Source organism: Dermacentor variabilis, chromosome 2, assembly GCF_050947875.1.
Source record: "Dermacentor variabilis isolate Ectoservices chromosome 2, ASM5094787v1, whole genome shotgun sequence".
Taxonomy (NCBI): domain Eukaryota; kingdom Metazoa; phylum Arthropoda; class Arachnida; order Ixodida; family Ixodidae; genus Dermacentor; species Dermacentor variabilis.
The window spans coordinates 21,177,285-21,199,299 of NC_134569.1; the positions used below are offsets into that span (position 1 = coordinate 21,177,285).

At 46.2% G+C, this 22,015-nt stretch overlaps 1 protein-coding gene across 3 annotated transcripts in view; it reads left to right on the top strand.

The window, feature by feature from the left end:
* Nucleotides 1-12,253: 12,253 nt before the first annotated feature.
* Nucleotides 12,254-22,015, top strand: part of LOC142571486 (voltage-dependent L-type calcium channel subunit beta-1-like) — a 125,003-nt gene continuing 115,241 nt past the window's right edge. For 2 of the 3 annotated variants that reach the window (XM_075679876.1, XM_075679880.1), the window contains exon 1: nucleotides 12,254-12,648. In XM_075679876.1, the coding sequence (XP_075535991.1) occupies nucleotides 12,568-12,648 (81 nt within the window). In that variant the 5' untranslated portion in view covers nucleotides 12,254-12,567. The remainder of the gene's footprint in view (nucleotides 12,649-22,015) is intronic. The other variant, XM_075679877.1, reaches the window with a different exon arrangement.

The following is a 22,015-nucleotide window of genomic DNA, read 5'->3' on the forward strand; positions in this document are numbered from 1 at the left end:
CACTGGAAATAGACTGCGTGAAAATGATTTGTAGTACGTGACTGGATATTACTTTTGTGCCTTTAAGGATTTTAGGAGATATTTTGTCAGGCCCACGGGCACTGGATATCATTAAATGATCAATTATTTTACAGATTCCTTCTGTCGAGATACTAACTGGTGAAATTTGAGCGAAATTTGAGGTGAGCGGTATAGAATATTAGCAGCTGGTTCCTGGGTGAAAACGGACGTGAAGTACGCATTCAAAACGTCAGAACGAAGCTCCTTCGGAACGACAGAACTATCCTGATATAATAAAGAGATGTTATGCGAGCCTACGGCTGGGAGTTAACAAAGCCCAAAACGTTTTTGGGTTATTTCAGAGATTGTAAAGTAAGTGCTTGTTTTAGAAGTGTCGTTTCGTGCTCCTCAGCAATTTCGTATAATTATGCACTCTCAGCACTTTTCCCATTTTAGTGCTGAATTGGAGCTCTTGACTTCCCTGCACAACCGCTTTTTCTTGTTAGATAATTTTCTTTCTTTCGGACGGACAGACGGACAGACGGACGGACGGACGGACGGACGGACGGACGGACGGACGGACGGACAGACAGACAGACAGACAGACAGACAGACAGACAGACAGACAGACAGACAGACAGACAACGAACTTTAATCCTGAGGAGCTACTGTCAGGACCTCCTAACGGGAGACCTTTGTAGCCGCTGGCCGCACTCACGTAGAGGACAGAACGCCGTGACGTTCCACCCTTTCCTGGGCCCTCTGAATAGCCTGGGTTTGATGTTGGAGTACCGTGCTTCTGATGGCCTCCTCCGATTCGGCTTCGCTGGAGAGGCAGTCGTTAGGCAACGCGGGACATCGACAGAGCATGTGAGCCACAGAACAAAACGTTTCACTGCAGTCAGGACAACTAGGGTCCACATCTGAGTACATCCTGCTGAGGAATCCCCGCGACGGGAAAGATACCGTCTGCGACATTCGAAGAGTAGCTGACCGACCTCTACTGAGCTTCGGGTGAGGCAGAGGATAATTTCTCCGACCAAGTTGGTAATGTTTAGTAATTTCATTAAATGTGAGGAGTGGAGCGTTCTGCTTAGTCCCTTCCTGCCCCTCCGGAGCCTCCAGACCGTCGCGGCGCGTGAGTTCTCGCGCACGGTCCTGGGCCAGCTCGTTGAGGTTTGGGAAGCCCTCAAGAACGTTCGTCCCCATGTGTGCGGGGAACCACGTGATATAATGAAAACCGGGGCAAGCCCTTTTCTCTAAAATAGAGGCCGCTTCTCGTGCGAGGTTACCCAACTCGAAAGCTCTGATTGCGTCTCTCGAGTTAGTGTAAATGTAGGAACGCTCTGGGTCACACAAGGCCAGCGCAACCGCAATTTTCTCTGCTATACTCGCGGTGGCCGCTCTGACCGAGGCCGAGGAGCGAAGCACCCCCTGTCCGTCTACAACCGGCAACGTGAACAATCTCCTGTTCCCGTACTGCGCCGCATCGACAAAGACCGCAGAGTATCTGTCATCTCTAACTTTCTTCAATATAGCTCGTGCACGGGCTTTACGTCTGCCCTCGTTGTGCTGTGGATGCAAGTTTCGCGAGAAGGGCCTCACCAGGTAGGTCGCCCTCGTTTCTCGTGTCAATGTTATGCGCCGGTCCTCCATTATCCTAGGAGCCATGCCAACGTCGTCGAGAATTCGCCTGCCAGCTCTGGTCGACGATAGCCTAACCACCTGTGCAGTGACCTGTGCCTCTATGATCTCGTCCATGCTATTGTGCATCCCCAGTTGATCTAGCCTGTCGGAGCTTGTGGCAATAGGCAAGCCTAGCACTTTCTCGATACTCTTGCACATGAGGGTGTTTAATTTGATCTTTTCCATTTTTGTCCATACTAGAGCTGACGCCACATAGTTAATATGACTCATGAGAAAGGCGTTGTACATCCGAAGGAGGTTATCATCACCTAACCCCTTTCGGTTGGATACTCTAGCAATTAACCTCAACATATTCTCCGTCTTGGCTGTAACGTGGGTAATTGTTCTGGCATTACAGCCCCTCGCGTCTATGAGCAGGCCAAAGATCTTAACTGAGTCGACTCTAGGAATTTTCTGCCCATTAGTCGCGTATAATACCGCGGGTAGCTGGTTGAATGGTGTCAGACCCCTAGCCCCTTGCTTTGCGGATCTGTAACGTAACAGCTCCGATTTACTCGTAGACAGCTTGAGACCCGTGTCCGCGAGGTAAGCCTCCGTCTCGTCCAAGGCCGCTTGTAGAGCTTGCTCCATTTCAGCTAGGGAGCCCCCTGGGCACCAGATCGTGATGTCACCTGCGTAAAGTGCGTGGCCTAGGCCCTGGAGGCCGCCCAGCCTGTCTGATAGATCCTTCATGACTATATTGAAGAGCAGTGGCGATATGACTGATCCCTGAGGGGTACCCCGAACCCCCAATCTGTACACGCTCGACCGAATCTGCCCCCCCTCCCCCCCTGAATAGTAGCAGTTCTATTCACGAGACAGGACCTGACAAAGGCCTGGAATTCGACTCCTAGGCCTATCCCAGCCGTGGCCTGCAGACTGTATCTATGTAACGCTGTGTCGAACGCCTTAGTGAGGTCCAGGGCGATAATCTCCCTCACGTCCCGGGTGCCGCTATCAAAGATTTGCTTCCTTAGCATTAGCATAACCTCCTGCGTCGATAGGCCGGGCCGAAAACCAGCCATATTATCTGGGAAGAGGTCTGTGCGCTCTATGTACCCGGAAACCCTGTACAAGATCGCGTGCTCAGCTACCTTGCCTATGCACGAGATTAGTGATATTGGTTTCATGTTGGTCCAAATGAAGGGGTTTTCTTGGTTTAGGGATGAGTGTCACTATAGCCGACCTCCATCCGTCAGGCACCTGTCCTGTCTCCCATACTCTGTTCACCTCCTTAGTTAGTTGTTCCACTGCCTTATCGTCCAGGTTTCGTAACAGCCTGTTAGAAACTTTATCCGGACCCGGAGCCGATCTCCTGTTTAAATTGTAGAGCACCGCCCTGATTTCCGATTCTGTGAAGGGCGCGTCCAGTTCCTCTACCGTCGCACACTCGATTTGCGGATAATCCTCTCCCTGCGTCGGCCCTATAGGAAGGTATCTATCTATTCTATTAGAGAGATAACTTTTTCTTTATAAGAAGACCAGTTTTCGTCAATAGACCTAGTAGGAGCTGATTGTTCAAAGTGTTGGAGAAATTCGATCATTTCCTCATTGATTTTGGATGGATGGATGGATGGATGGATGGATGGATGGATGGATGGATGGATGGATGGATGGATGGATGGATGGATGGATGGATGGATGGATGGATGGACGCAAAACTTTAATGAAGGTCCTGAGGTGCGCGACTCAGCGCGCTGCGGGCCGCTCCCACGTTGGGACAGTCAGGCCATGCCCGACCGCCGCATCGTGGGCCCTCTGGACAGTACATAGTTGCGCCCCGGCATCGGGGCTCTTGGCAGTGGAGAGCCACTTGTCCTCATTGATTTGTCCTGTGCCTCGTAACGAGCGGCAATGCCAGAGCATATGGTGGCATAAATGTCGGGATAAATTGATTTTGGAAAAATCTGCTTTTCTGTTGTCGCGAATGTACTTTACTGAACGTTGGCGCGAAGGAATTGAAAGAGCGAGGCTGAAAAACATTAACATATGTAACACATGTATATATGTTAGTGTGCTACATATGTAGCACACTAACATATATAACACATGTAGCATGATTCGAGACCAACCTTATAACGGTGGTCGATTCAACGCGATACGCATTGTGGCTGAAAAATGAGATCGTTGCGGAGTGTTGAATGATGGTCTAGATTCTGAAAAAGAACAAAATGTGGTATTTTACGACGAGAAAAAAGTGGCGTAAGTACAAGGTTGGGTTTCATGGCAGATGCACTTGCAGTTCTATTGTAATTACACAAGATTAAACGAACTGAGTTATAGTGAACGAGTTCTAATGAATTCATTTGTTTGCCAATGGCACTATCCCAGACAGCGCATAAATATTCTAGTTACGGGCGTATAAGGGTGATATAAAGAAGCATTTTTAGGGATGAACGGGTGCTTGAAAAGTTACGGTGTAGGTAGCCAAGCATGCGGTTAGCATTGCTAATTACGTAGTGACTAGGGAGATTGCAAGTTAAGTTAGCAGAGATATGCACACCTAGGTATATATAAGTTAAATACCAAGGGAACATTATTTAGGTAATATGTATGCATGCTGTTAGTTATTCGGGATACACGCATCACTTTACATTTGCCAACGTTTAGTTCTAGTAACCAATGTTTGCACCAGTTAGCTAAGTAATTATATCAGGCTTAAGGTGGTTACGATCCTCTGCATTAGTTATTGCACGAAAGGTAACAATCATCAACCAATAAGAAGCTTTAGCTCGGGCCCAACTCCGACGCGGCCTATTCAAATACATGTAAAACACAAAAACGTTTTTCTGAGATAATCCCTGGACCGATTTTAGTGGAATTTGTTGAATTTGAGAGAAAAAGTTAAATTCTAGTAACTGTTGGAAGCGGAATTTCGATTTAGGGCCTGAATTCTGTTCCCAAACTTTAAAAAAAAAATCGAAAGTTTGAAAAAAGAAATATAAGCACGAAGTTTACAAATTAATAGCTCTGAATCAATAACAGATATCGCGATTCTGTAAACGGAACCCATTAGATCAATGAAAGCGAAAAAAATTCGATATGTCATTTTATATCTTACGTAAATTTTTACGTTGTGTACAAAGGTTCCGCAAAAGCTGTATTTTCATATTACTAAATTTTTTGAAATTCATGTGTAACATATCAATATTGTCCGCTTTAGATGTGCTATTAGCTGCAATTCAAAGAATTGTGATATCATTTTTCATTGCCGAGTTACAGAGTTGTAAACTTGATAGTTTCGTTTTCTGAAAGTATTCGAATTTAGCCAATTTTTAATAAAATATGACGACCTAAATAGAAAATTTGAAACAATCACTAGATTTAAAGTTTTCATTTTAAATGCAACAAACCCCGCCAAATTTGGGGCAGTGGTTGCCGAGAAAAACGAATTCGCCTTTTACATGCATTTAGATAGGAGCACCCGAGCTGAAGCTTCCTCATAAGTGAATGTTAGGTCATTCACTTAGGAAGAGAGGTCGTTAATAGAAATGAGAAACAAAAGAGGCCCGAGCACTGCACCTTGTGGTACACCGGGAGTAACGCATCGAAGTGCTGAGTTATGGCTGTTTGCGGTTACAAATTGAGTGCGATTAGATAGGAAGCATTCAGTCCACTTCAGAATATTAGTGTCAAGTTTCAGCTGACGTAGTTTATAAAGTAAAAGATGCTGACAGACCTTATCAAATGCTTTAGCGAAGTCTTAAAAATACAAAACGCAAATGACGAATGATCGAGAATGCGATGCAATTTATGTGTAAAGATTGCAAGCTGAGTTTCACATGCAAATGTTTTTCTGAATCCATGCTGAGCTGGTGTGAAAAATGCATTAGATTCAAGGAAGTTAGCAAGATTCTCGCAGATTATATATATGTTCGAGAAATTTACAGCAAGTACTTGAGAGTGACATGGAACAATAACTAACTGTTTAATTTTTGTTACCCGACTTACGCAGTGGAACAAACTTCCCGATTTTCCATTGTCTAGGCTGAGTAGATGTATCCAGTGATTGCTGAATAAAGTTTTGATAGAATAACAGAACCAACACGCCGGTGTATTTTAGATATTTTGAAATAATAGAGTCGTAACCAGGCTATGAGTGTTGACTCATGACATCAATTAGTTTCCCAACGCCAGCCTGAGCAACGATCACAGGAGGCATAACTACATAATCGTAATGGCTAGTAAGAGGTCTGTGGTCATTGCGGTCATTTGTAAAGAATGAAAAAGCAGTGGCCCTGTGGTACTTCCACATACAAACGCACACTCACACACGTTATATATACATATACATTCAACACGCTGGACCCGACGTAACATATGCAGGATGCGGGAAAGAGGCGACGAACTTATCGGAAGTAAGGCAGGTTTACTTAACGTCTTCGGCTGGTGGGCCAGCCTTCATCAGAGTGTAGCGCCACATGAACGATTCACGCACAGCTTTAAAAGCACCGCATCAAGAACAGAGGGCGCACAATCTGCGCTAACTTGAACTTACACTGCGCATCATAAATGACTATCAATGTGACGCATTTTGGAAAACAGAACAAAGTGAAATGCAGATGTGTTCAGGATACAATAGGCAAACAGGACTCCCAGGTAAGTGCGAGCGGTCACCATCATCCTGTGCAGTGTAAACAAAACGACGTGCATGCATTGGGCTGATGTCAGCCCACGGCAGCTCCAAGTGCAACCTCGAATTATCTAAAATGGAGGCATTGGGCGTGCTACTTCAAGCCACATACGTCAAATAGTCACATGCGCAAAAAGTAAAAAAGAAAAAATAAGAAAAAATAAGAAAAGAAGAAGCGTGGGGAAATCATGTATGTATTACACTGTGTAGTAAGTGTATCCTTGACGTAGAAGTTCTGCGGAAACCCGCAAGGTGGAGAGAAGTAATGAATAAAGGGAAAATGAGACATCCACCCGTTCGTAGCAATTGCTACAAAGGAAACCCATCCAAAGACATCCACCCTTTGTAGCAATTGCTACGAACGGGTGGATGTCTCATTTTCCCTTTATTCATAAGTGTATCCTTGTGCTTATTCTAAAGTTAGACAGGTTAGCTTTCCTTTGTTTCCATTTATTCCAGACGAAACAGTGTTAAATTTATGAATAAGGTAGAACTCGGGAAGAACGAGGTCATGGCTGTTGCGGAATCCCGATTCGAGATTGTTAAATGAGTGTCCCGGCATGTTAACATATTTCGAGAGTGGTAGGTTTGGTTGGGATTCGGCATCCCATCTGTGATTGTTAAAATGGATCCTGAAAGGTGTTTCGGTCTGGCTTATGTATTGCATGTGGCAACTACCGCACTCAAGCAAGTACACTACGTTAGATGAATCACAGTTGAAACTCTGTTTTTGATACTGTGCTTTCAAAGCTACGTATGAATTGTTCATGTGTTATTGTACTCTGACGAAAGCTGGTCCACCAGCTTTCGTCAACCAAAATCTGAACGCGTGCGATGCTGCATGGCACGCGAAATGCGAAGACGTGGGATCGTTTCCCATCTGCGACAAGTTGTTCTATCATCCATGTTCATTGCCATTAATTTATCATTTATTTAATGCAATTAGTAAGTACAAGTAATTTCCTCTATGTTGTCCTTGGTGTCTTTGTTTGTTGACTTCCTATGATGTGATTAATAAAAATTGGGACCCTTGGTTAATCTCCATTCCTCTCGATCTATATATATATATATATATATATATATATATATATGGTAGCTGGGCGCAGGCGGCGACCGGAACGGAGCTCCAGGGAGGACGGTAACGCGAGAGGGCACACACACACACACACACACACACACACACACACACACACACACACACACACACACACACACACACACACACACACACATATATATATATATATATATATATATATATATATATATATATATATATATAGTAATATGACAAGCTTGTAATTTATTGGAGGTAGTGACCGCCATTAGTAAACCACATCTAATACCCCTGTCACACGGCAAATCTAATGTCATTTCCAAGAAATGACATTTGTTGCGATTAATGTCATTATCACAGCGCACTGTCACACGGCGAAAACTAATGCCATTTGAAAATGATGACAATGACGATAGTAAAAAAGAAACACAAGCCTCAAACCCACTTTCGTCCAATAATTATTTTCCAATATGCCAAATTCCACTAGAATATGTGATCGTTGCTTTCAAACCGTAGCGTTCGATAGCTAACTTGTCGACATTGACAACGAAGTCGAGTCGAGCCAAGCCAAAGCTAAGACAAGCAACAGGGCGAAGAGAACAATAGGTGCGTCCGCTACATCTGCTAAAGTGGTACGAGAAGGGCAGTTGCATGTCATCGCCGTTCTGATGTGCATGCGGGCTTCTAATAACCGCATTCTTGGCGCATGCCACAGGAAAACACGCGCACGCTCTTACGCCAAGTCAATTGAAGCGGCCGCGGCCGATGCTCCGGTGCGAACCAACACGACTGCTGCAGTGAAAGCTAAAGACGGCTGTCCGGTCACTGGACTGAGAGTAGTTTTCTGTATTTACGCTCGTGATGGACTTCAATGTCGTTAAAGCAATAATTAGGTAATAAAATGGATAGAATAATAGTGATTTTTGTTAAAACAAAGATGAAGCATGTACTGTTTGCGAAACACTGGTAAACTCGTGGTGTCGAGGATACACATTCAGTTCCAAACGAATGCTAATGAGTTTGGCGAACTCATTCGTTTGTAAATGTCATTTTCGAAAATGTCCTTAAGTTTTACCGTGTGACATCAAACAAATGGCATTATCAGCAAATGTCATTCGTTGTAAATGACATTAGATTTGCCATTAGAAATGCATTAGATTAGAATATAGAAGAGGGAATAATTAGAGTTCGCTTTAGTAGCCACAGTGATATGAGGTAGGTTATCCTGAATAAAACATCCCATGGAGCGGGCAAGGCTATAAAGTGAGGAAATTCATGTGTGCAGTCCAACTTAGCTTGTCTTGAAACCATATACAATGGCCCCACGAAATATTTGTTCCTGAACATGCTTAAGAATGCTTCCATGAAATTTGACTGTGATGGTACTGTATCTTGTAGTAGTTTGTTTGTAGGACGAACTAATATGTACGTAATTTTGGAGGCATTGAAAGTCAACTTATTTTCTTTTAGCCATCTGGAAAGATGAGCAAGAGATGGATTGGCGGTGGTTGCAAGTGTTGCCAGATTATGGGAAGGAAAAATTACATTTGTGTCTTCTGCCATAAATCCTAAGCCTGTCGTAAGTGAGGGCCTCAAGGATTTTAGACATTGTGGGCAGTACAGATATAGGACGATAGTTTGACAGGTTGTTTACACCACCACCTTTTATAACGCATTCACCTTCGCTATTTTTAACTGAATATGAAAAACGCCTTTGATCAGAAAAAATTTTAACAATGTAGCTAAGTATCTAACAAATAACCGGTGCGATTAACCTTATTCAAGTTGGACGTACTTCATCCTCCACGCTACATTATTCTGCAGGTGTTTCTTTATAGGTTTGATATTTCTGCTAGGTCCGTAGGTCGCATTCAAATATAATGAGACATTGTTTTCACATAAGGGGCGACGTCATCGCATTCAGGTCGCGAGATATTATAGAGAACAAAAAAAAAAAACGAAAACAAAAACACAAAAACAAAATAACGTTATTACCCACTTGCGTGCCTCGCTGGTAGTTCTCGTAAACGTTGCGCGTATGAATGACCAGCCCTTTTAACTGAGCGTACGGAGAAAGCGACGATTTTGGTGCTCTTCGTAGACGTGTCTGTGGTACTCTGTCTCTGCTGTACTCTGCCTATCATAAACTAATGTGCTTGTTTCTTTCAGCAGCGCCCGCGATACCGACCACTGGCATTAATTTCAAAGCAGCCGTGTACCGCCACACTTTTCAATTTCGAATAGAGTCACCTATGGAAGCCCCTGCATATGTGATTTCAGCCAGCCAACAAGCTGCACGACAGCGCGAGCATGCTACATCATTAAGGACAAAACTCAGAGGAGCTCATTCGCGCAGTGATTACAAAATTATTCGGAACGTTACACTACATGCCCTCAGGTATCGATGGAAACCCTGTCTAGGTGCACCAGCCCTATGCAGTTAACTGATACTTTTTCACATATTACATCCCAATCGGCCTTTGAACTTCTCTGGACGTCCGCTGGACTACCGCTTCTGGATATCTTGGCCATCCGTAGGACGTCCGCAGATGGCCTAATTAAGGGCGTACGGCGGACATCCGCTGGACTACCATAATTGGCAGTCCGAGGGGTGTCCCGCGGATCTCTAGAACGGATATACGGATGTTCCACGGACGCAAGAATTAGTTTGTGTTTTCACTGCTAAACGTCCATCAGACATCCGTATGACAAAGTGGGGACCATTAAGGGATGTCTGCGGGATGTTCATTTTACTTATAATCGACTGAATTGCACACTTGGCGTAAACATTAGACTTCTGTAGAATCTCTGCCGCAAAGATGATGCAGTGTTGACATGTACCAATGAAAATACAACTTGCACCCATGGTACACAGATTCCTAAAGCGAGCTATGTTTACATAAAATGTAAACGCTTTCACCGATAAAATTGAGACGTTCACGCAAGCTTGGTAGCTTACGATCACATTGTGCTTTAGAACCAGTCCGAAACCTGCCTCCGTGGGTACCTGCAAGCTCTCCACCAGAGGAAAAAATCCCAAGAACGGGTAGAATTCGATCGAATTTGGTTTATTTTATAATGCATTATTTTTGAGGTCTGGTTGATATTTCGCTGACAAACGTTGATGTCTATACTGAACAAAGCTAGATGTGGTTCACATATAGCTTGAATGCACTCGAGGCCGGCTCTATATGTTGGCTTTTGCAAGCGCAGGAATGCTCAGCAAGGAAGCAGTTCTTCACTAAAGCTCGAACAAAGTCCGGCTCGGTGCATTGGCAAAATGTACAGCATGAATGACCGAAGGACGTCCGCGGGAGGATAAGAAGTTCATGTTAAAAATGAATCCGATAATGATATCCAGTGGATGTCCCCAGGACGTCTGCTTTTGGACTTGGACGTCGGGATCTTATCCGGACGTCCGAGGGAGTTTCAGTACCCATTGGGATATATGCCATGCTTGGTTGAGTTTCTGCAGTAGCAATGGACACGCAATTTGTCATCGAAGCGTGAAAAAATGCGCGTGAAGAGTAATATTATTAATTGTCCAATGTTTACAAATTAATGTTCTAGATATTTGCATTAGGGCTCATGCAGTATGCTGCAGGTGTGGAGCTGAAGCTGTTCAGTGCCTCACTTGACGCCCACACTTTTCATACTCCTGTTAGGAAATGTATTTATGTTGCACGTACATGATTGCGCCGCAGCCACTGATGTTGTTGTTTTCTTTTTTAAATTTGTTAAACGGAATGCGAACGCATTTTAACGAAACTCAATTATTTCAGTCTCCGAAGTTCAGACGGCTCAAATTGTCATGCTCAACAGCTGCTCTTCCGCGGTTGTCTACGGCTGAAGGTTTTGTATGGCAGCAAAAAGCGGCGCCGCGTTCTGTCCTGTGTCATGCATTATTCAGTAGCGTTGCTAAAGAAATTAGATGACTGAGATAGCTTTGCTATCTGCCTTACGGTGATAGCCTTACATCATACCACGCTACCAGAAATGCCAACGATGTTTCAGTTATGGCATTCTATATAAGTATATTGATCAGGAAGGCATTAACTGTAACTTTTCTTTGATTCCCAGTACATTTCCTACGCCTCTGCAATATATTGTAAAACAACAACAGCAGCAGCAGCAGCAACAACAACAACAACAACTTGCAGCTCCACAAACCACAGTATAGTAACTCTATGCCACAAACATTCGAACGAATCTTAATCTGGAACCGAAACAAGAAACAGTATACGCACTAGCTTCGTGATACGCTAATGTGGAACCTGTGCCCGTTGATAAAGCGTAGCCTCGCTGATGTAGCACAAATATCGAATTTAAATGCTTGATGCCGTGAATTAGATGCGGCATAGAATGAGGAAGGTAGCTTTCTTTCTTTTTTTTTTTTGATACAATACAATAAAACTGCGCGTGTGCGCATGTGGCTTAGTAGCGCCATCTAGAGGGTATCATTTATACTTAAAGAGCCTCCAAGATCCTAAATTCAAGAGAGCTTCGAAGAAGCCGTGGGTTGTGTGCATGCGTACGCAGTTTCATAAAACAAGAAAGTATCATGCAACAGCCACCTGAGAAGCGTAAATCAAAGCTGCAGCCAATGATTGTGTAAAAATTTTTCCGGATTGTCTGCTAAAAGCAACATGCTCTGACTCTGACCAACTGTGGCTAAACGTGTGGACCCCGTTTAGACGTTTGAAGCATGCTGCCATCCGTCATTTCTAAACGTCACTGTCACAGTAAAGCATGGCCTCCGAGATTAAATGCGCACTCTCGGAGGATACATGCAGGAATTCAATCTGGCGGTTTCAGCGTTGATGTCACGCCTAGCCGAAGCCAGGTCGTAATGTTGGCAGAAGACCGAGCCGGGCAGCGATCCAAGACGAGTTGATAGCAGCAGATGATCACAAGCAGAGCAAAAGCTACTAGATGCGGTAAAAAAAAGCAATAAGCATAGGAGAGCTGGCCGTGTGTTTCGCCCGATGGTGGACGCCGCGGGTGCGGCGCCGTTTCTTCGTGTCGTGGCTACCGTGAGTGTGCGCGTGTTCGGTTCCGTCGTGGCTCGCCGACGCCCCGGAGACGCCGGCGACGGCTGAGCGGCTCTGAGGGCGGCCTGGGGCGCACCAGCGACGCACCATGCCGAGGCTGCTGTGCCCGCCGTACGCCACTGTGAGGTAGCTTCCCCGCAATGGCGACCCCACCATTACCGCAGCAGTCTTTCGCCTTGGAAGAACTACCAACGGTCGCCATCCGATCAAAACGCTCACAGGTGAGTCCCTGTGGAGGCATACCCTATTCATGTATCCGTCACGCGGACACGCTTCCGCCAGCATGTCAGGCTGCGCTGCTTTTGGCCGCGTGCCCGTATTCGTGCTAAGCCTTTTGATGTGTTCCTGTAGGGAATGCTTTCCCCATGCGCTGAGGGACGGGCTCGTTTCATTTGCACGCGCCGTATCTGCGTGCCCGAGACACCCAGAAAAATCCGGAGGGAAGCAATCCCCCCTCTTTTTTTACGTGACCGGATGACGCAGGGCGTCGCGAGATGCGCCGGCGCCACAGCGGCGAGACCGCAATTTGCGGTAATGCGTCTTGCGACGCCCGACCGAATAATGCACGCCCCGGCGTAAATCGATAGTGAGGCGGAATAATTAAGAGCACCGCGCACTCGGCGTACATAGGATACACCTTTTGTCGTAACTAGAAAAGACAACAAATTAATAACGTGGGCAACGGCCACAGTGTTCATTTAAAAAATAATCCCGACATCAGTAAGGAGCAAGTTTCGGTCTTCCCACGTATGGGCTACGACACCTATTGACATGTTTCCGGACGTCGCTGGACGTGTCAAAATCTTGCCAGACTAATAGAATAATAGACTAATAGTCATAGAATCATGCAACACGGTAAATGAGGATACGATAGGAGCGAGCGCCTGCAATGTCACATCGACAGCCCCGGAATCGCGCCGCCGGTGCATCGATGTATATACCTGCGTGAGGTCGTCGAACCGAAAGGGAGGTCACATGTGCTTTATTTTTTTTTTATTTCGCTGCCTCGTGTTTGTGTGCGTGTCTGCATGTATACGTGAGGAAACCCGTTTAGTTGGGAATTCGCCTTCGGGCTGTTTATGAAATAATGAAGGACCGCTTATTTGTGATCTGGGCGCGTTGGCGGCACCTGGCATTTTCGGTTCACTACAACTCATCGCGTATCCCTGTAAGCCTGTGCCGTATTTAAAACGTCAGATTGCTCGATTAGTCTTAGTGGCAAACATTCTTATCCGAATCAACCGGGTTTTTGACTTGTACATGGCCGTTTTCGTGGGCTGATGCGGAAGATAAGTGCAGTTTACAAAATGCAGCCAGCAAAACGAAATAAACCACAGTTGCTATAATCATTGTACACCACTTTTGCCCAAAATAAATGAAAATCTTTGTGCTCCGAAAGAAAGTACGTAGAAATGCATAATTAAACATGTCAACATTGCACCTCTTGAGAAATTGCTATGCATCCAACGCCGGCACCCTCTGCTCTAGTTATGAGGTCGCACACGCACACACGCACACACACGCACACACACACACGTGTATGAGAGAGAGACCGATACGATACAGACGTCGCAAGATCCGTAACCGTCCGCTGCAGAACACTTATGTTTCATAACCATTTTCTGAAAAGAAGACTGGTGAGCTCGTTGTATACTGCATAACTGCGTTGCATACTGCGTCGTATACTTCGCATTGGCTAAATGTCACTTGAATTTCAGTCGCCTTCAGTTTTTTTTTTTTTAATACAGATCCCGACGATGAGTTTAGTAAATACAGGAACTTGTAACATTATAGACCCTAGCTCATTCTCTCAGTATTGCATCTGCAGACGGCACGACTGGCATGCTTGTCTGGCGTGCGCGTGAGTAGCTAATATTCGTCACCGTAGTCAGAATCGCCTCTCTGCGCCTATAGTGATAGCATGCGATGCCTATCCGGTTGTGTCTACGTGCTCTTTCACGCGCCTAGTCCGCTCGTTTTCAATTTCCAAAGATTGCCGATTGGGAAAGCAATAGCCCAAAAGATGGTATTCGCCAGTTTCGACCTTGAGGTGGGTGTGTAGTGCGTGAAATAAATATTCTCGAGGGACCTAGGTACATTTTTTTTTTTTTTTACCTGCGATGTACGCGTCTAGCTGCCTCTGTCACTTCAGTTTACTCCATGCTGTGTTTTTTGTATTCGAGCATATCCGACTGCACTCGGTGTGAGAGCTGCGCGGAACATGCATGGAAATTTAATTTTTATTTTTTCGATGCGAGTGTCCTTGAGTTATCTGTAGACGAATCAGGTGTGTACTAAAATCAGCAAAGGAAGAAAAAAAGTAAGGTGGCGTTGTATTCGACCACAAGCGTAATTTGCATCGGAACGACGGCATGTGTACAAGACGTGTAGTTCGGGCAGTTCGTCATTCACCGAACTTGTGAGACGGGTCCCGTGTCACGAATATAGATGAGATCTGCGGATGCACGGATTGCCGAATTTTTTATAGAGCGACGCGCATAGGCATTTACCTGTTAACAGTTGTTGCCTACGATCCAGAGAACGCCCGTGACTTCAAGCCACATTCGTCAATCTACTACTGATCACGCTAGAATTGTTATTTGTAGTACTTTGATGCCGGTCATCGCAGTTGCGCCTGCACTGGCCATTCGACGTCATTAATCGCAAGCCAACGACGCATTTTGCAGCCATTTAGAATATTGGCGAGTCTAGCTCAGCGCGAACCGTTCCGTCTTCCCGGTCGCGCTGGTGCACCAGTTTGTGGCGTCTATGCACCAGTGTGGTGTACTGGAACACTATATATAGCGCAGTGAAAGCCCTGTATATGTGCGGGACACCGCGTCTCTATGCGCTGTAATGAAGGCAGTGTTAGTATAACTTAGCAAGAAAGTCGCCAAAATTAGGGACTTTTTATTCATTTGAGCGCCAACTTTGTCTTTTCGGAGTCCTGGTGGCTTTTCTAGTTGCGCAAATAGCCAGTAAAGTGTCCCGATAAAGTTCGTCTAGAAAACTTGACTAACCTCAGCACCTCGTCATTTTTCACGTTCCTGTTTTCGCGTTCCGATGATTAGCTCGCCACCGGAGGACGTAATTTGAAGCTTCAGATTAAATAATAAGGGTGACGTCCGAACAATTAAAACAAAGGAATCCTGAGCGAGTCCGTTATCTTATCACTTAACGGCTGTTAAATAAAAATGGAATGTTTTTCGCCGCTATCTGGCGAAATTGGCAAAAAGAAAAAGTTAACAACAGTTAGAAGTGGATAACTAGCCGTGTCGCGGCCGTCGGTAATGCGCCAAACTGCCGCTTTTTTTCGTCTGGTCCCTAGCCGTTCTTCTTATTCTCGCAGAGACTCGTGAGAGTTTTAAGCTTACCAGCCTCCTTAGTGCGTTTACCTATAAACTGTGCCATTTCAGGAGGCACACACGCACAAAAAAAGAAAAGAAAGAAGACTGAAAGAAAGAGAAAGGAAGAAAGGGGCGCCGAACAGGAGCACCGAACGGAACTCGCTGTACTGCGATGCCGCCCAATTAAGTCGTTCATGCGTATAGAGCAAATTGCGGTCGGTAAATGACTTAATTTGCATTGAATAGAACTACATCGTTCATCGACGTCTCGGGCGAAGTTGGGATCAATTGACGCACAGCATGTGGTCGGGCCACTTGGTGGACCTTCGGGCAATGTGAATTTTGCCTTCCCGATCAAATTGTCGATGCGGTTGCTTGCATAGGACATACAGGCGCATGCGTAGCAAGGGTGCCGTCCCGTGCAGGTGTGAGTCTGACGTTTTAGTTTGCGTAGAGAATTTATTTACAAACTTTCGAGTCTCGGTGAGAGCAGCAGTAGCGAGAAATAACTTGGCCCATTTACTCGGGCCTCGGTTGATGTTCCGCTCGTGAACATCGTCACCCTTTGCTCGTTTCTATACTGCTGTACACATAGCGCGATTTTGTTTGCCTTTACGTCCTTGAGACATCATGCGTGTAAGCTTTACAGGGTGTCTCAGGTAACTTTAGTCATAGTTTAGAAATAGGTAAATGCCACGTAGCTGGACAGAACAAGGGTAATGTTGTTTGCCGTCGCTTGGAGATAAACTATTTATATCATTCCGCCTAACTAGATAATTATTCTTAATTAGTTAATTAACTTCTCATATATTATAATTTGATGAAAAGTGTAAATGAGAAAAGCGTAGATCGACATGAAAAACTCCCAATTACAGCTTTCTGTTGCTCAATACGTGCTACATGAAAGTGTTTTTCCGAACGTGAAAGCAGCCCGCGAACGCACGCAAAGTGCCTCGAGCGGCCAGTCGCGCGGAACCTTTGCGTGCATTGGCGGGCTTCTTTCACGTTCGGAAAAACACTTTTATGTAGCACGTATTGAGGAACAGAAAGCTGTATCGGGAGTTTTTCATGTCGTGAGCAACAGAAAGCTGTATCGGTAATTTTCATGCCGCTCTACAATTTTCTCATTGACAATTTTCATCGAAATATAATATTTGAGAATGTGATTAATTAAGACTCATAATCTAATCAGGTGAAATGAAAAAGATAACTTGAGCATCTCCAAGCGACGGCAAAAATTACCTTAACGTTCTGTCCAGCTACGGGGCACTTGAATATTTTTCAACTCTGGCTAAAGTTAGCTGGGACACCCTGTATATACCCATCACGAACCACAGCACGGAATACGTAATGTAGCAGTAGTTACTTAAAAAGGGAAGCTGAAGAGTTTTCCAGAAAAAATGAGTGAAGAGCTGTACGTAATGGTTTTCAACCCTCCGAATTCGAATATCGCATCGAAATTGAGCGAAAGAAAGCGCAAACAGGTTTTATTTCGACGAAAAGTGCAGCAGCAGACTCGGGCAGCTCGCGCGCCTTGTTTCCGCCTGTGATTGGTCGGGCGCCTCGTGACGTCAACATTGGTGTTCGTCCGGGACCGGCCGCTGCCGCCACACATGAAGCACGGTGCAAGGTGGTTTGGCGCTGTGGTTTGGTGAGACGGTAATGGTCAATATCGAGAGCTTGTGTTTCTCTGAGGAGTTCGGCGTTGCTACCTACATGTAAACGTAGCCGGCCTCTCCAAGAAGCAAAAGATGCTGGTAGCAAGCAGTACTTTCGACGCGAACGAAAGCAAAGCGTTATCATCTCGTCTTAGAAACGTTCTTTGGTGAGTATGTTTCTTGCAAAGCTGTATTCAGCGATCCAGTGAGTTCGTTTCCGGGCAAACAATTGTACTGTTATGTTCCTGCATGCCTCCTCGTGGAACGTAAGGAGGGATGCGATCGTCGGCATTTGTGCGCTGCCCTAAAGCTGTCGGCAATGTACACAGACGGTTTACATGCGGGAAAAGCTTCCGGCTCTTGTAGCACGTGTAGTGGCCTTCATCAGCGCGCCATTCGCTCGCTAATCGTCACCGGAGCCGTAAAGGAGGCGAATTCCGTCGGCTACGTGAGACAGCCGCTTTCTCTCTGTGCGTGAGGGGTAGCGCAGCGTCCTGGCGTGCGCCGGCTTTCAAACACGTGAAAACTTTACACTTGCACTGCGTTATGGTAGCTGCATGTTGGCTGTTTCACAACACACGTGCGAATAGAAAATTAACGGAGGTTTGCGACCAAACCTGCGTCAAGGGTGGCAGATAAACGTGTACCTTCCGTTCAGCGTGCTAACACGAAGGAGCGAGCAATAAATCAAAATCCAGGTTTGGACGAGTTCGTGTATTCATAAGGTCTTCCGAAACCAGTTACCATCCGTGCGCCCGCACCCGTCCTGCCTTTGTGCGTTCGTTGCCCCGACCTTTTCCCGCTGCGTTTAGAAAGCCTGCTAGCAGAAAGCCGTACTTTCACTCATTCCCGCCTTATTGATAAACGCTGGTAGTAATCGTCGTCACGGAAGTGGTTAGAGCACAGCACTGTTGTTCTTGAGCGCTTGAAATTCTTTCGATTCACAGCAGCCTCCCACTTAGCTGCAAGCTTCTTGTCTTGCGGAATGGAACATCGTCGCGGCCGCTGGTGTTCGTGCAACCGTAGGCTGCACAGAGCGCCGGCATGATCGGCCCACCACTTCAATTGATGCTGCGCACGTCAACTACCATCCTACATACACACAAACAAAGGAATGCAGGCTCGAGCGAGGCAGATTATGACGGCACGCACGCAGAAACAAGCGCGGTCAGGCACGGCCGCGGAGACCTTGCGGAGACTGCGAAGGAGCGGAATACCAGCGCTGACCTCACTACGGCGCGGTTTCCGGTCTCCGCTCGCATCGTCAGCGTCAGCAGCAGCGCGACGCTCGACGTGGGGCGGAGCTGCAGCGCAATTTTAACCGGCGATTACGTCGTTCCTAAGTGAAAAATCCCGCCCAAAATTTTACGTGCATGGTTTATACGGTTCCCACATCCGTATATGAGCGCCTTATAAAATTCGACAGACTCTTCAGCTTCCCTTTAACTGCGATACTGCCATTTGTGTATTTGGTTTATTATTCTGTTCTGGCAGTTTTTCTGACCTCTGAAAATTCGATCGACAACTTATTGGCATCTTAGTGCAGATGCAGAAACGCCAACGGTGAGCTCAAAATCCATTGTTCTGCACTGATGCTCACGTGACTGGTGTATGTACGCACAATAGCTTGCGCATGGATCCCCAAGGAAAGAAGACGTCCCGTGCCACTGTACTGTCGCGCACTGACCCGCCAGATTGAGCAGTTATAACTTTGGGAAACCGCAAACACTCGGTAGAGCAAAGGCTTAAATCTCTCAAGCCTTCGAGAAATTCGTGCGTTCAGGGATTTTGTAGTTTCGCGGCTATAGCTGACAGAGCATTTAGCTGGCCGAGTCGGCTTTTCAAGCTGGGAACTTTACGTGCCGCGTTCATGTAAACTAACCAGACGGGAGGAGAGAGCATTGTTGGATCTGGAGGACAATCCCAATTGCTGTCCCCTAGATTTTTGGACCTTGCCGTTGGGTGCGGGAGTTGGCCGAGGTTGAGGAGGACGTCGGTATGAAAACTGGAGGTTTATTTACATTATTTACACTGAGAGTACAAAGAAATTAACAGTCATAAAGTCATTACGGGCCGGCAGCAACTCGAACGCTGCGGCCCGTGGCAAGAAGCTCGAAAGAAATGAATGAAGGAATGCTCCCTTGCTGCTCCCGGTCTCTGGCTTTTAACCCCTTCGGTGTCTCGAAGTCACGTCACGTTCGGCCAATCGGCGAGCCCGCTCAGGTGGCGTCTTTTTAGTCCAATCGGTGAGCCCGCTCAGGTGTCGTCATTTTCGGCCAATGGTAGGCGTCCGTGCGAGTGTACGTCACATTCGGCTCAGAGGGTCACTCCTTGGGCTCCAATTGTCCGAGGGATTACTTGTCTCCAGTATTGCCTTCCCGGTCTGCAACTGCCTTCACAAAGGCGGATGAGGGATGGCTGCAGGGCTTCACGGTGCATTACAGCCGTCTTGCCTCGGGATCCACGTTACCTGGAACAGTGCCAGGCTCTCGCTACACTTTCGGGAAGAGTCAAGCAGTGAATAGCTCCACCTGCGGCGCACGAGGTGGGGGACGCCAACTCGTTTGCACGTGCCGCGCCTCGGGAACGGGGTAGATGTGCTTCTGCGCTCCTTAATTAGCTGTGACGCAATTCGATGTGGTCTGGTGAACTCGAAGGAGGCTCAGAAAACGGTCTCGTATGTAACAGCATTGATTCGGGATGAGCCATACCGATTGCGCGGTGTAAGGTGACCGCCAAATCCACGTTGAAGGAGTGTGTACAGTAGGTCGGTCGGCGTCAGCGGTTCGCAGCTAGCGCCAAAGAACAGGACGCGCTGGTAGTGACCTTATGGGCTCTTGTATCAGGCTCACAGACACAATTTCGGGCACAGCGCTGTGGGTGGACGTATGCACTATCACCCTAAATTCAAGCGCGAACAATTCCGAATCTGCTCCAGTGTGTTGTTTTGTTTCCAGGTTCACCTGTATTTGTAACTGTGGATTAATTCATACTCCAAAGCGATCACTTGGTACAGCTCCTTGCCAGGTACAGATTTATTACACATCACACTTCTATGTGATTACGCGTAACAGGTTTCCTGGTCAGTTATTTCCAGTTCGCGTTTCAATTTATGCATCTCTGTCCTTGTCTCTGTGCATTATACAACACTGTATCTGTCGTGTTAACTCGACGCCGGTGGTAACTGGCTCGACCCGCTCCCGTCGGTTTCGCGTAAGCGAAGAAAGAAGTTTTTCCCAATATAGGCAGAAAAGGAAAAAAAGAAAAAGCTGGAATAATAATTCATTCGCGCCCCTTGGTGCCCCGCTTGAACTAAGGTTTTAGCCGTGAAGGGTGGGCACGCGGCGTGTTTACTGTGTATGTAGCTCGAGGGTAACCTGAGTAGAAGTGCTGACGGTCGTTTGATCTACTTCGTTTATTGTCTATCTAGAAACTGTCTCTCGTACTGGCGAATGTTCGGAAAGCCCGGATTTTGTTTGACTCGAATGAATGTGTTGGTTCGCGCATTTATTCTTATAACTTATTGAAAGAGTTGAGTTGGCTTGCGTTGTTCGGTTACGCGTTCATCTAATGTAAGCCACCTGAGTAGGCTGCACCCGAATAGGTGTGGAGGAGGCATAGCTTATCCGCATTTGCCGCAGGAGCATGCTGCAACGGTGCTTCATTTGACACATGGCTTATAATAGTGGCCGATATACTGCACGGTTAACGTTGTTAATTTAGAAACTGTCACCTTTGCCTAATGTTGGATTTGCTTGGAGCCCAAGAATAGCTATAGGTCAGACGCAACTTAACTCTACATGTTCTGATTCTGAAACCTACTCCGGATTTTGTTTTCGTCATATTGACGTCATTAGGAGAACGACATCGTTAGCCACATTCAGTAACGAGGCTGCTAAAGCCCTGTAGCTTTTCAGAGTATAACAGAAAAGGTGTTTCACGCTGAAAAGGACGGCAACAAAAAGGACGGCCTCCGTTGTTTAAGCGTATATTTCAACCTTCTTAGCTATTCGCAAGGCTCCTAAATAAAACCTTAATAAGTGATTTCTACCGTTGGCCACATAATATGAATGATTTCTATTCGCGAACTTGATTTTTCACGTTTTCTAAAATGTTAAATTATGCGAACAATTCGCAGGCATTAAAAATAATTGGTCCAAGAAGTTTTCGCTGGGTCTTTCGTGAATCGCTCGTCACTCGCAAAAATGTTCAGTTTCGGTTGTCAGTAGTAAAGAGGCGATGAATCGAGCTTTGCGGTCTTCATGAGCATCGCCATTACGCCGATTTTTTTTTGTTTTTTTGCGCCAGGAAATCTCTGGCATGAAAAGCGGTATTCTCCGTCCCTCCCGTACTGCCGTCGCCAGCGCCGAGTGTAACGCGCTACATAGGTCTTCCCTTAGGTTGTGCGCAGTGGGGCTTCCATTAAGCCGCTCGGTCTGCAGTGGGAAAGAAACTGCGCAGTCTTGCGCCAGCCGACACGCGCGCAGCCACTACCGCGCGCCGACTGAACACGACCGCAGTCCCTGGCGCTGCGATTGCGTGCCTCGGTATCTTTTCTGGTGCGGTCAACAATGGAACGGGCG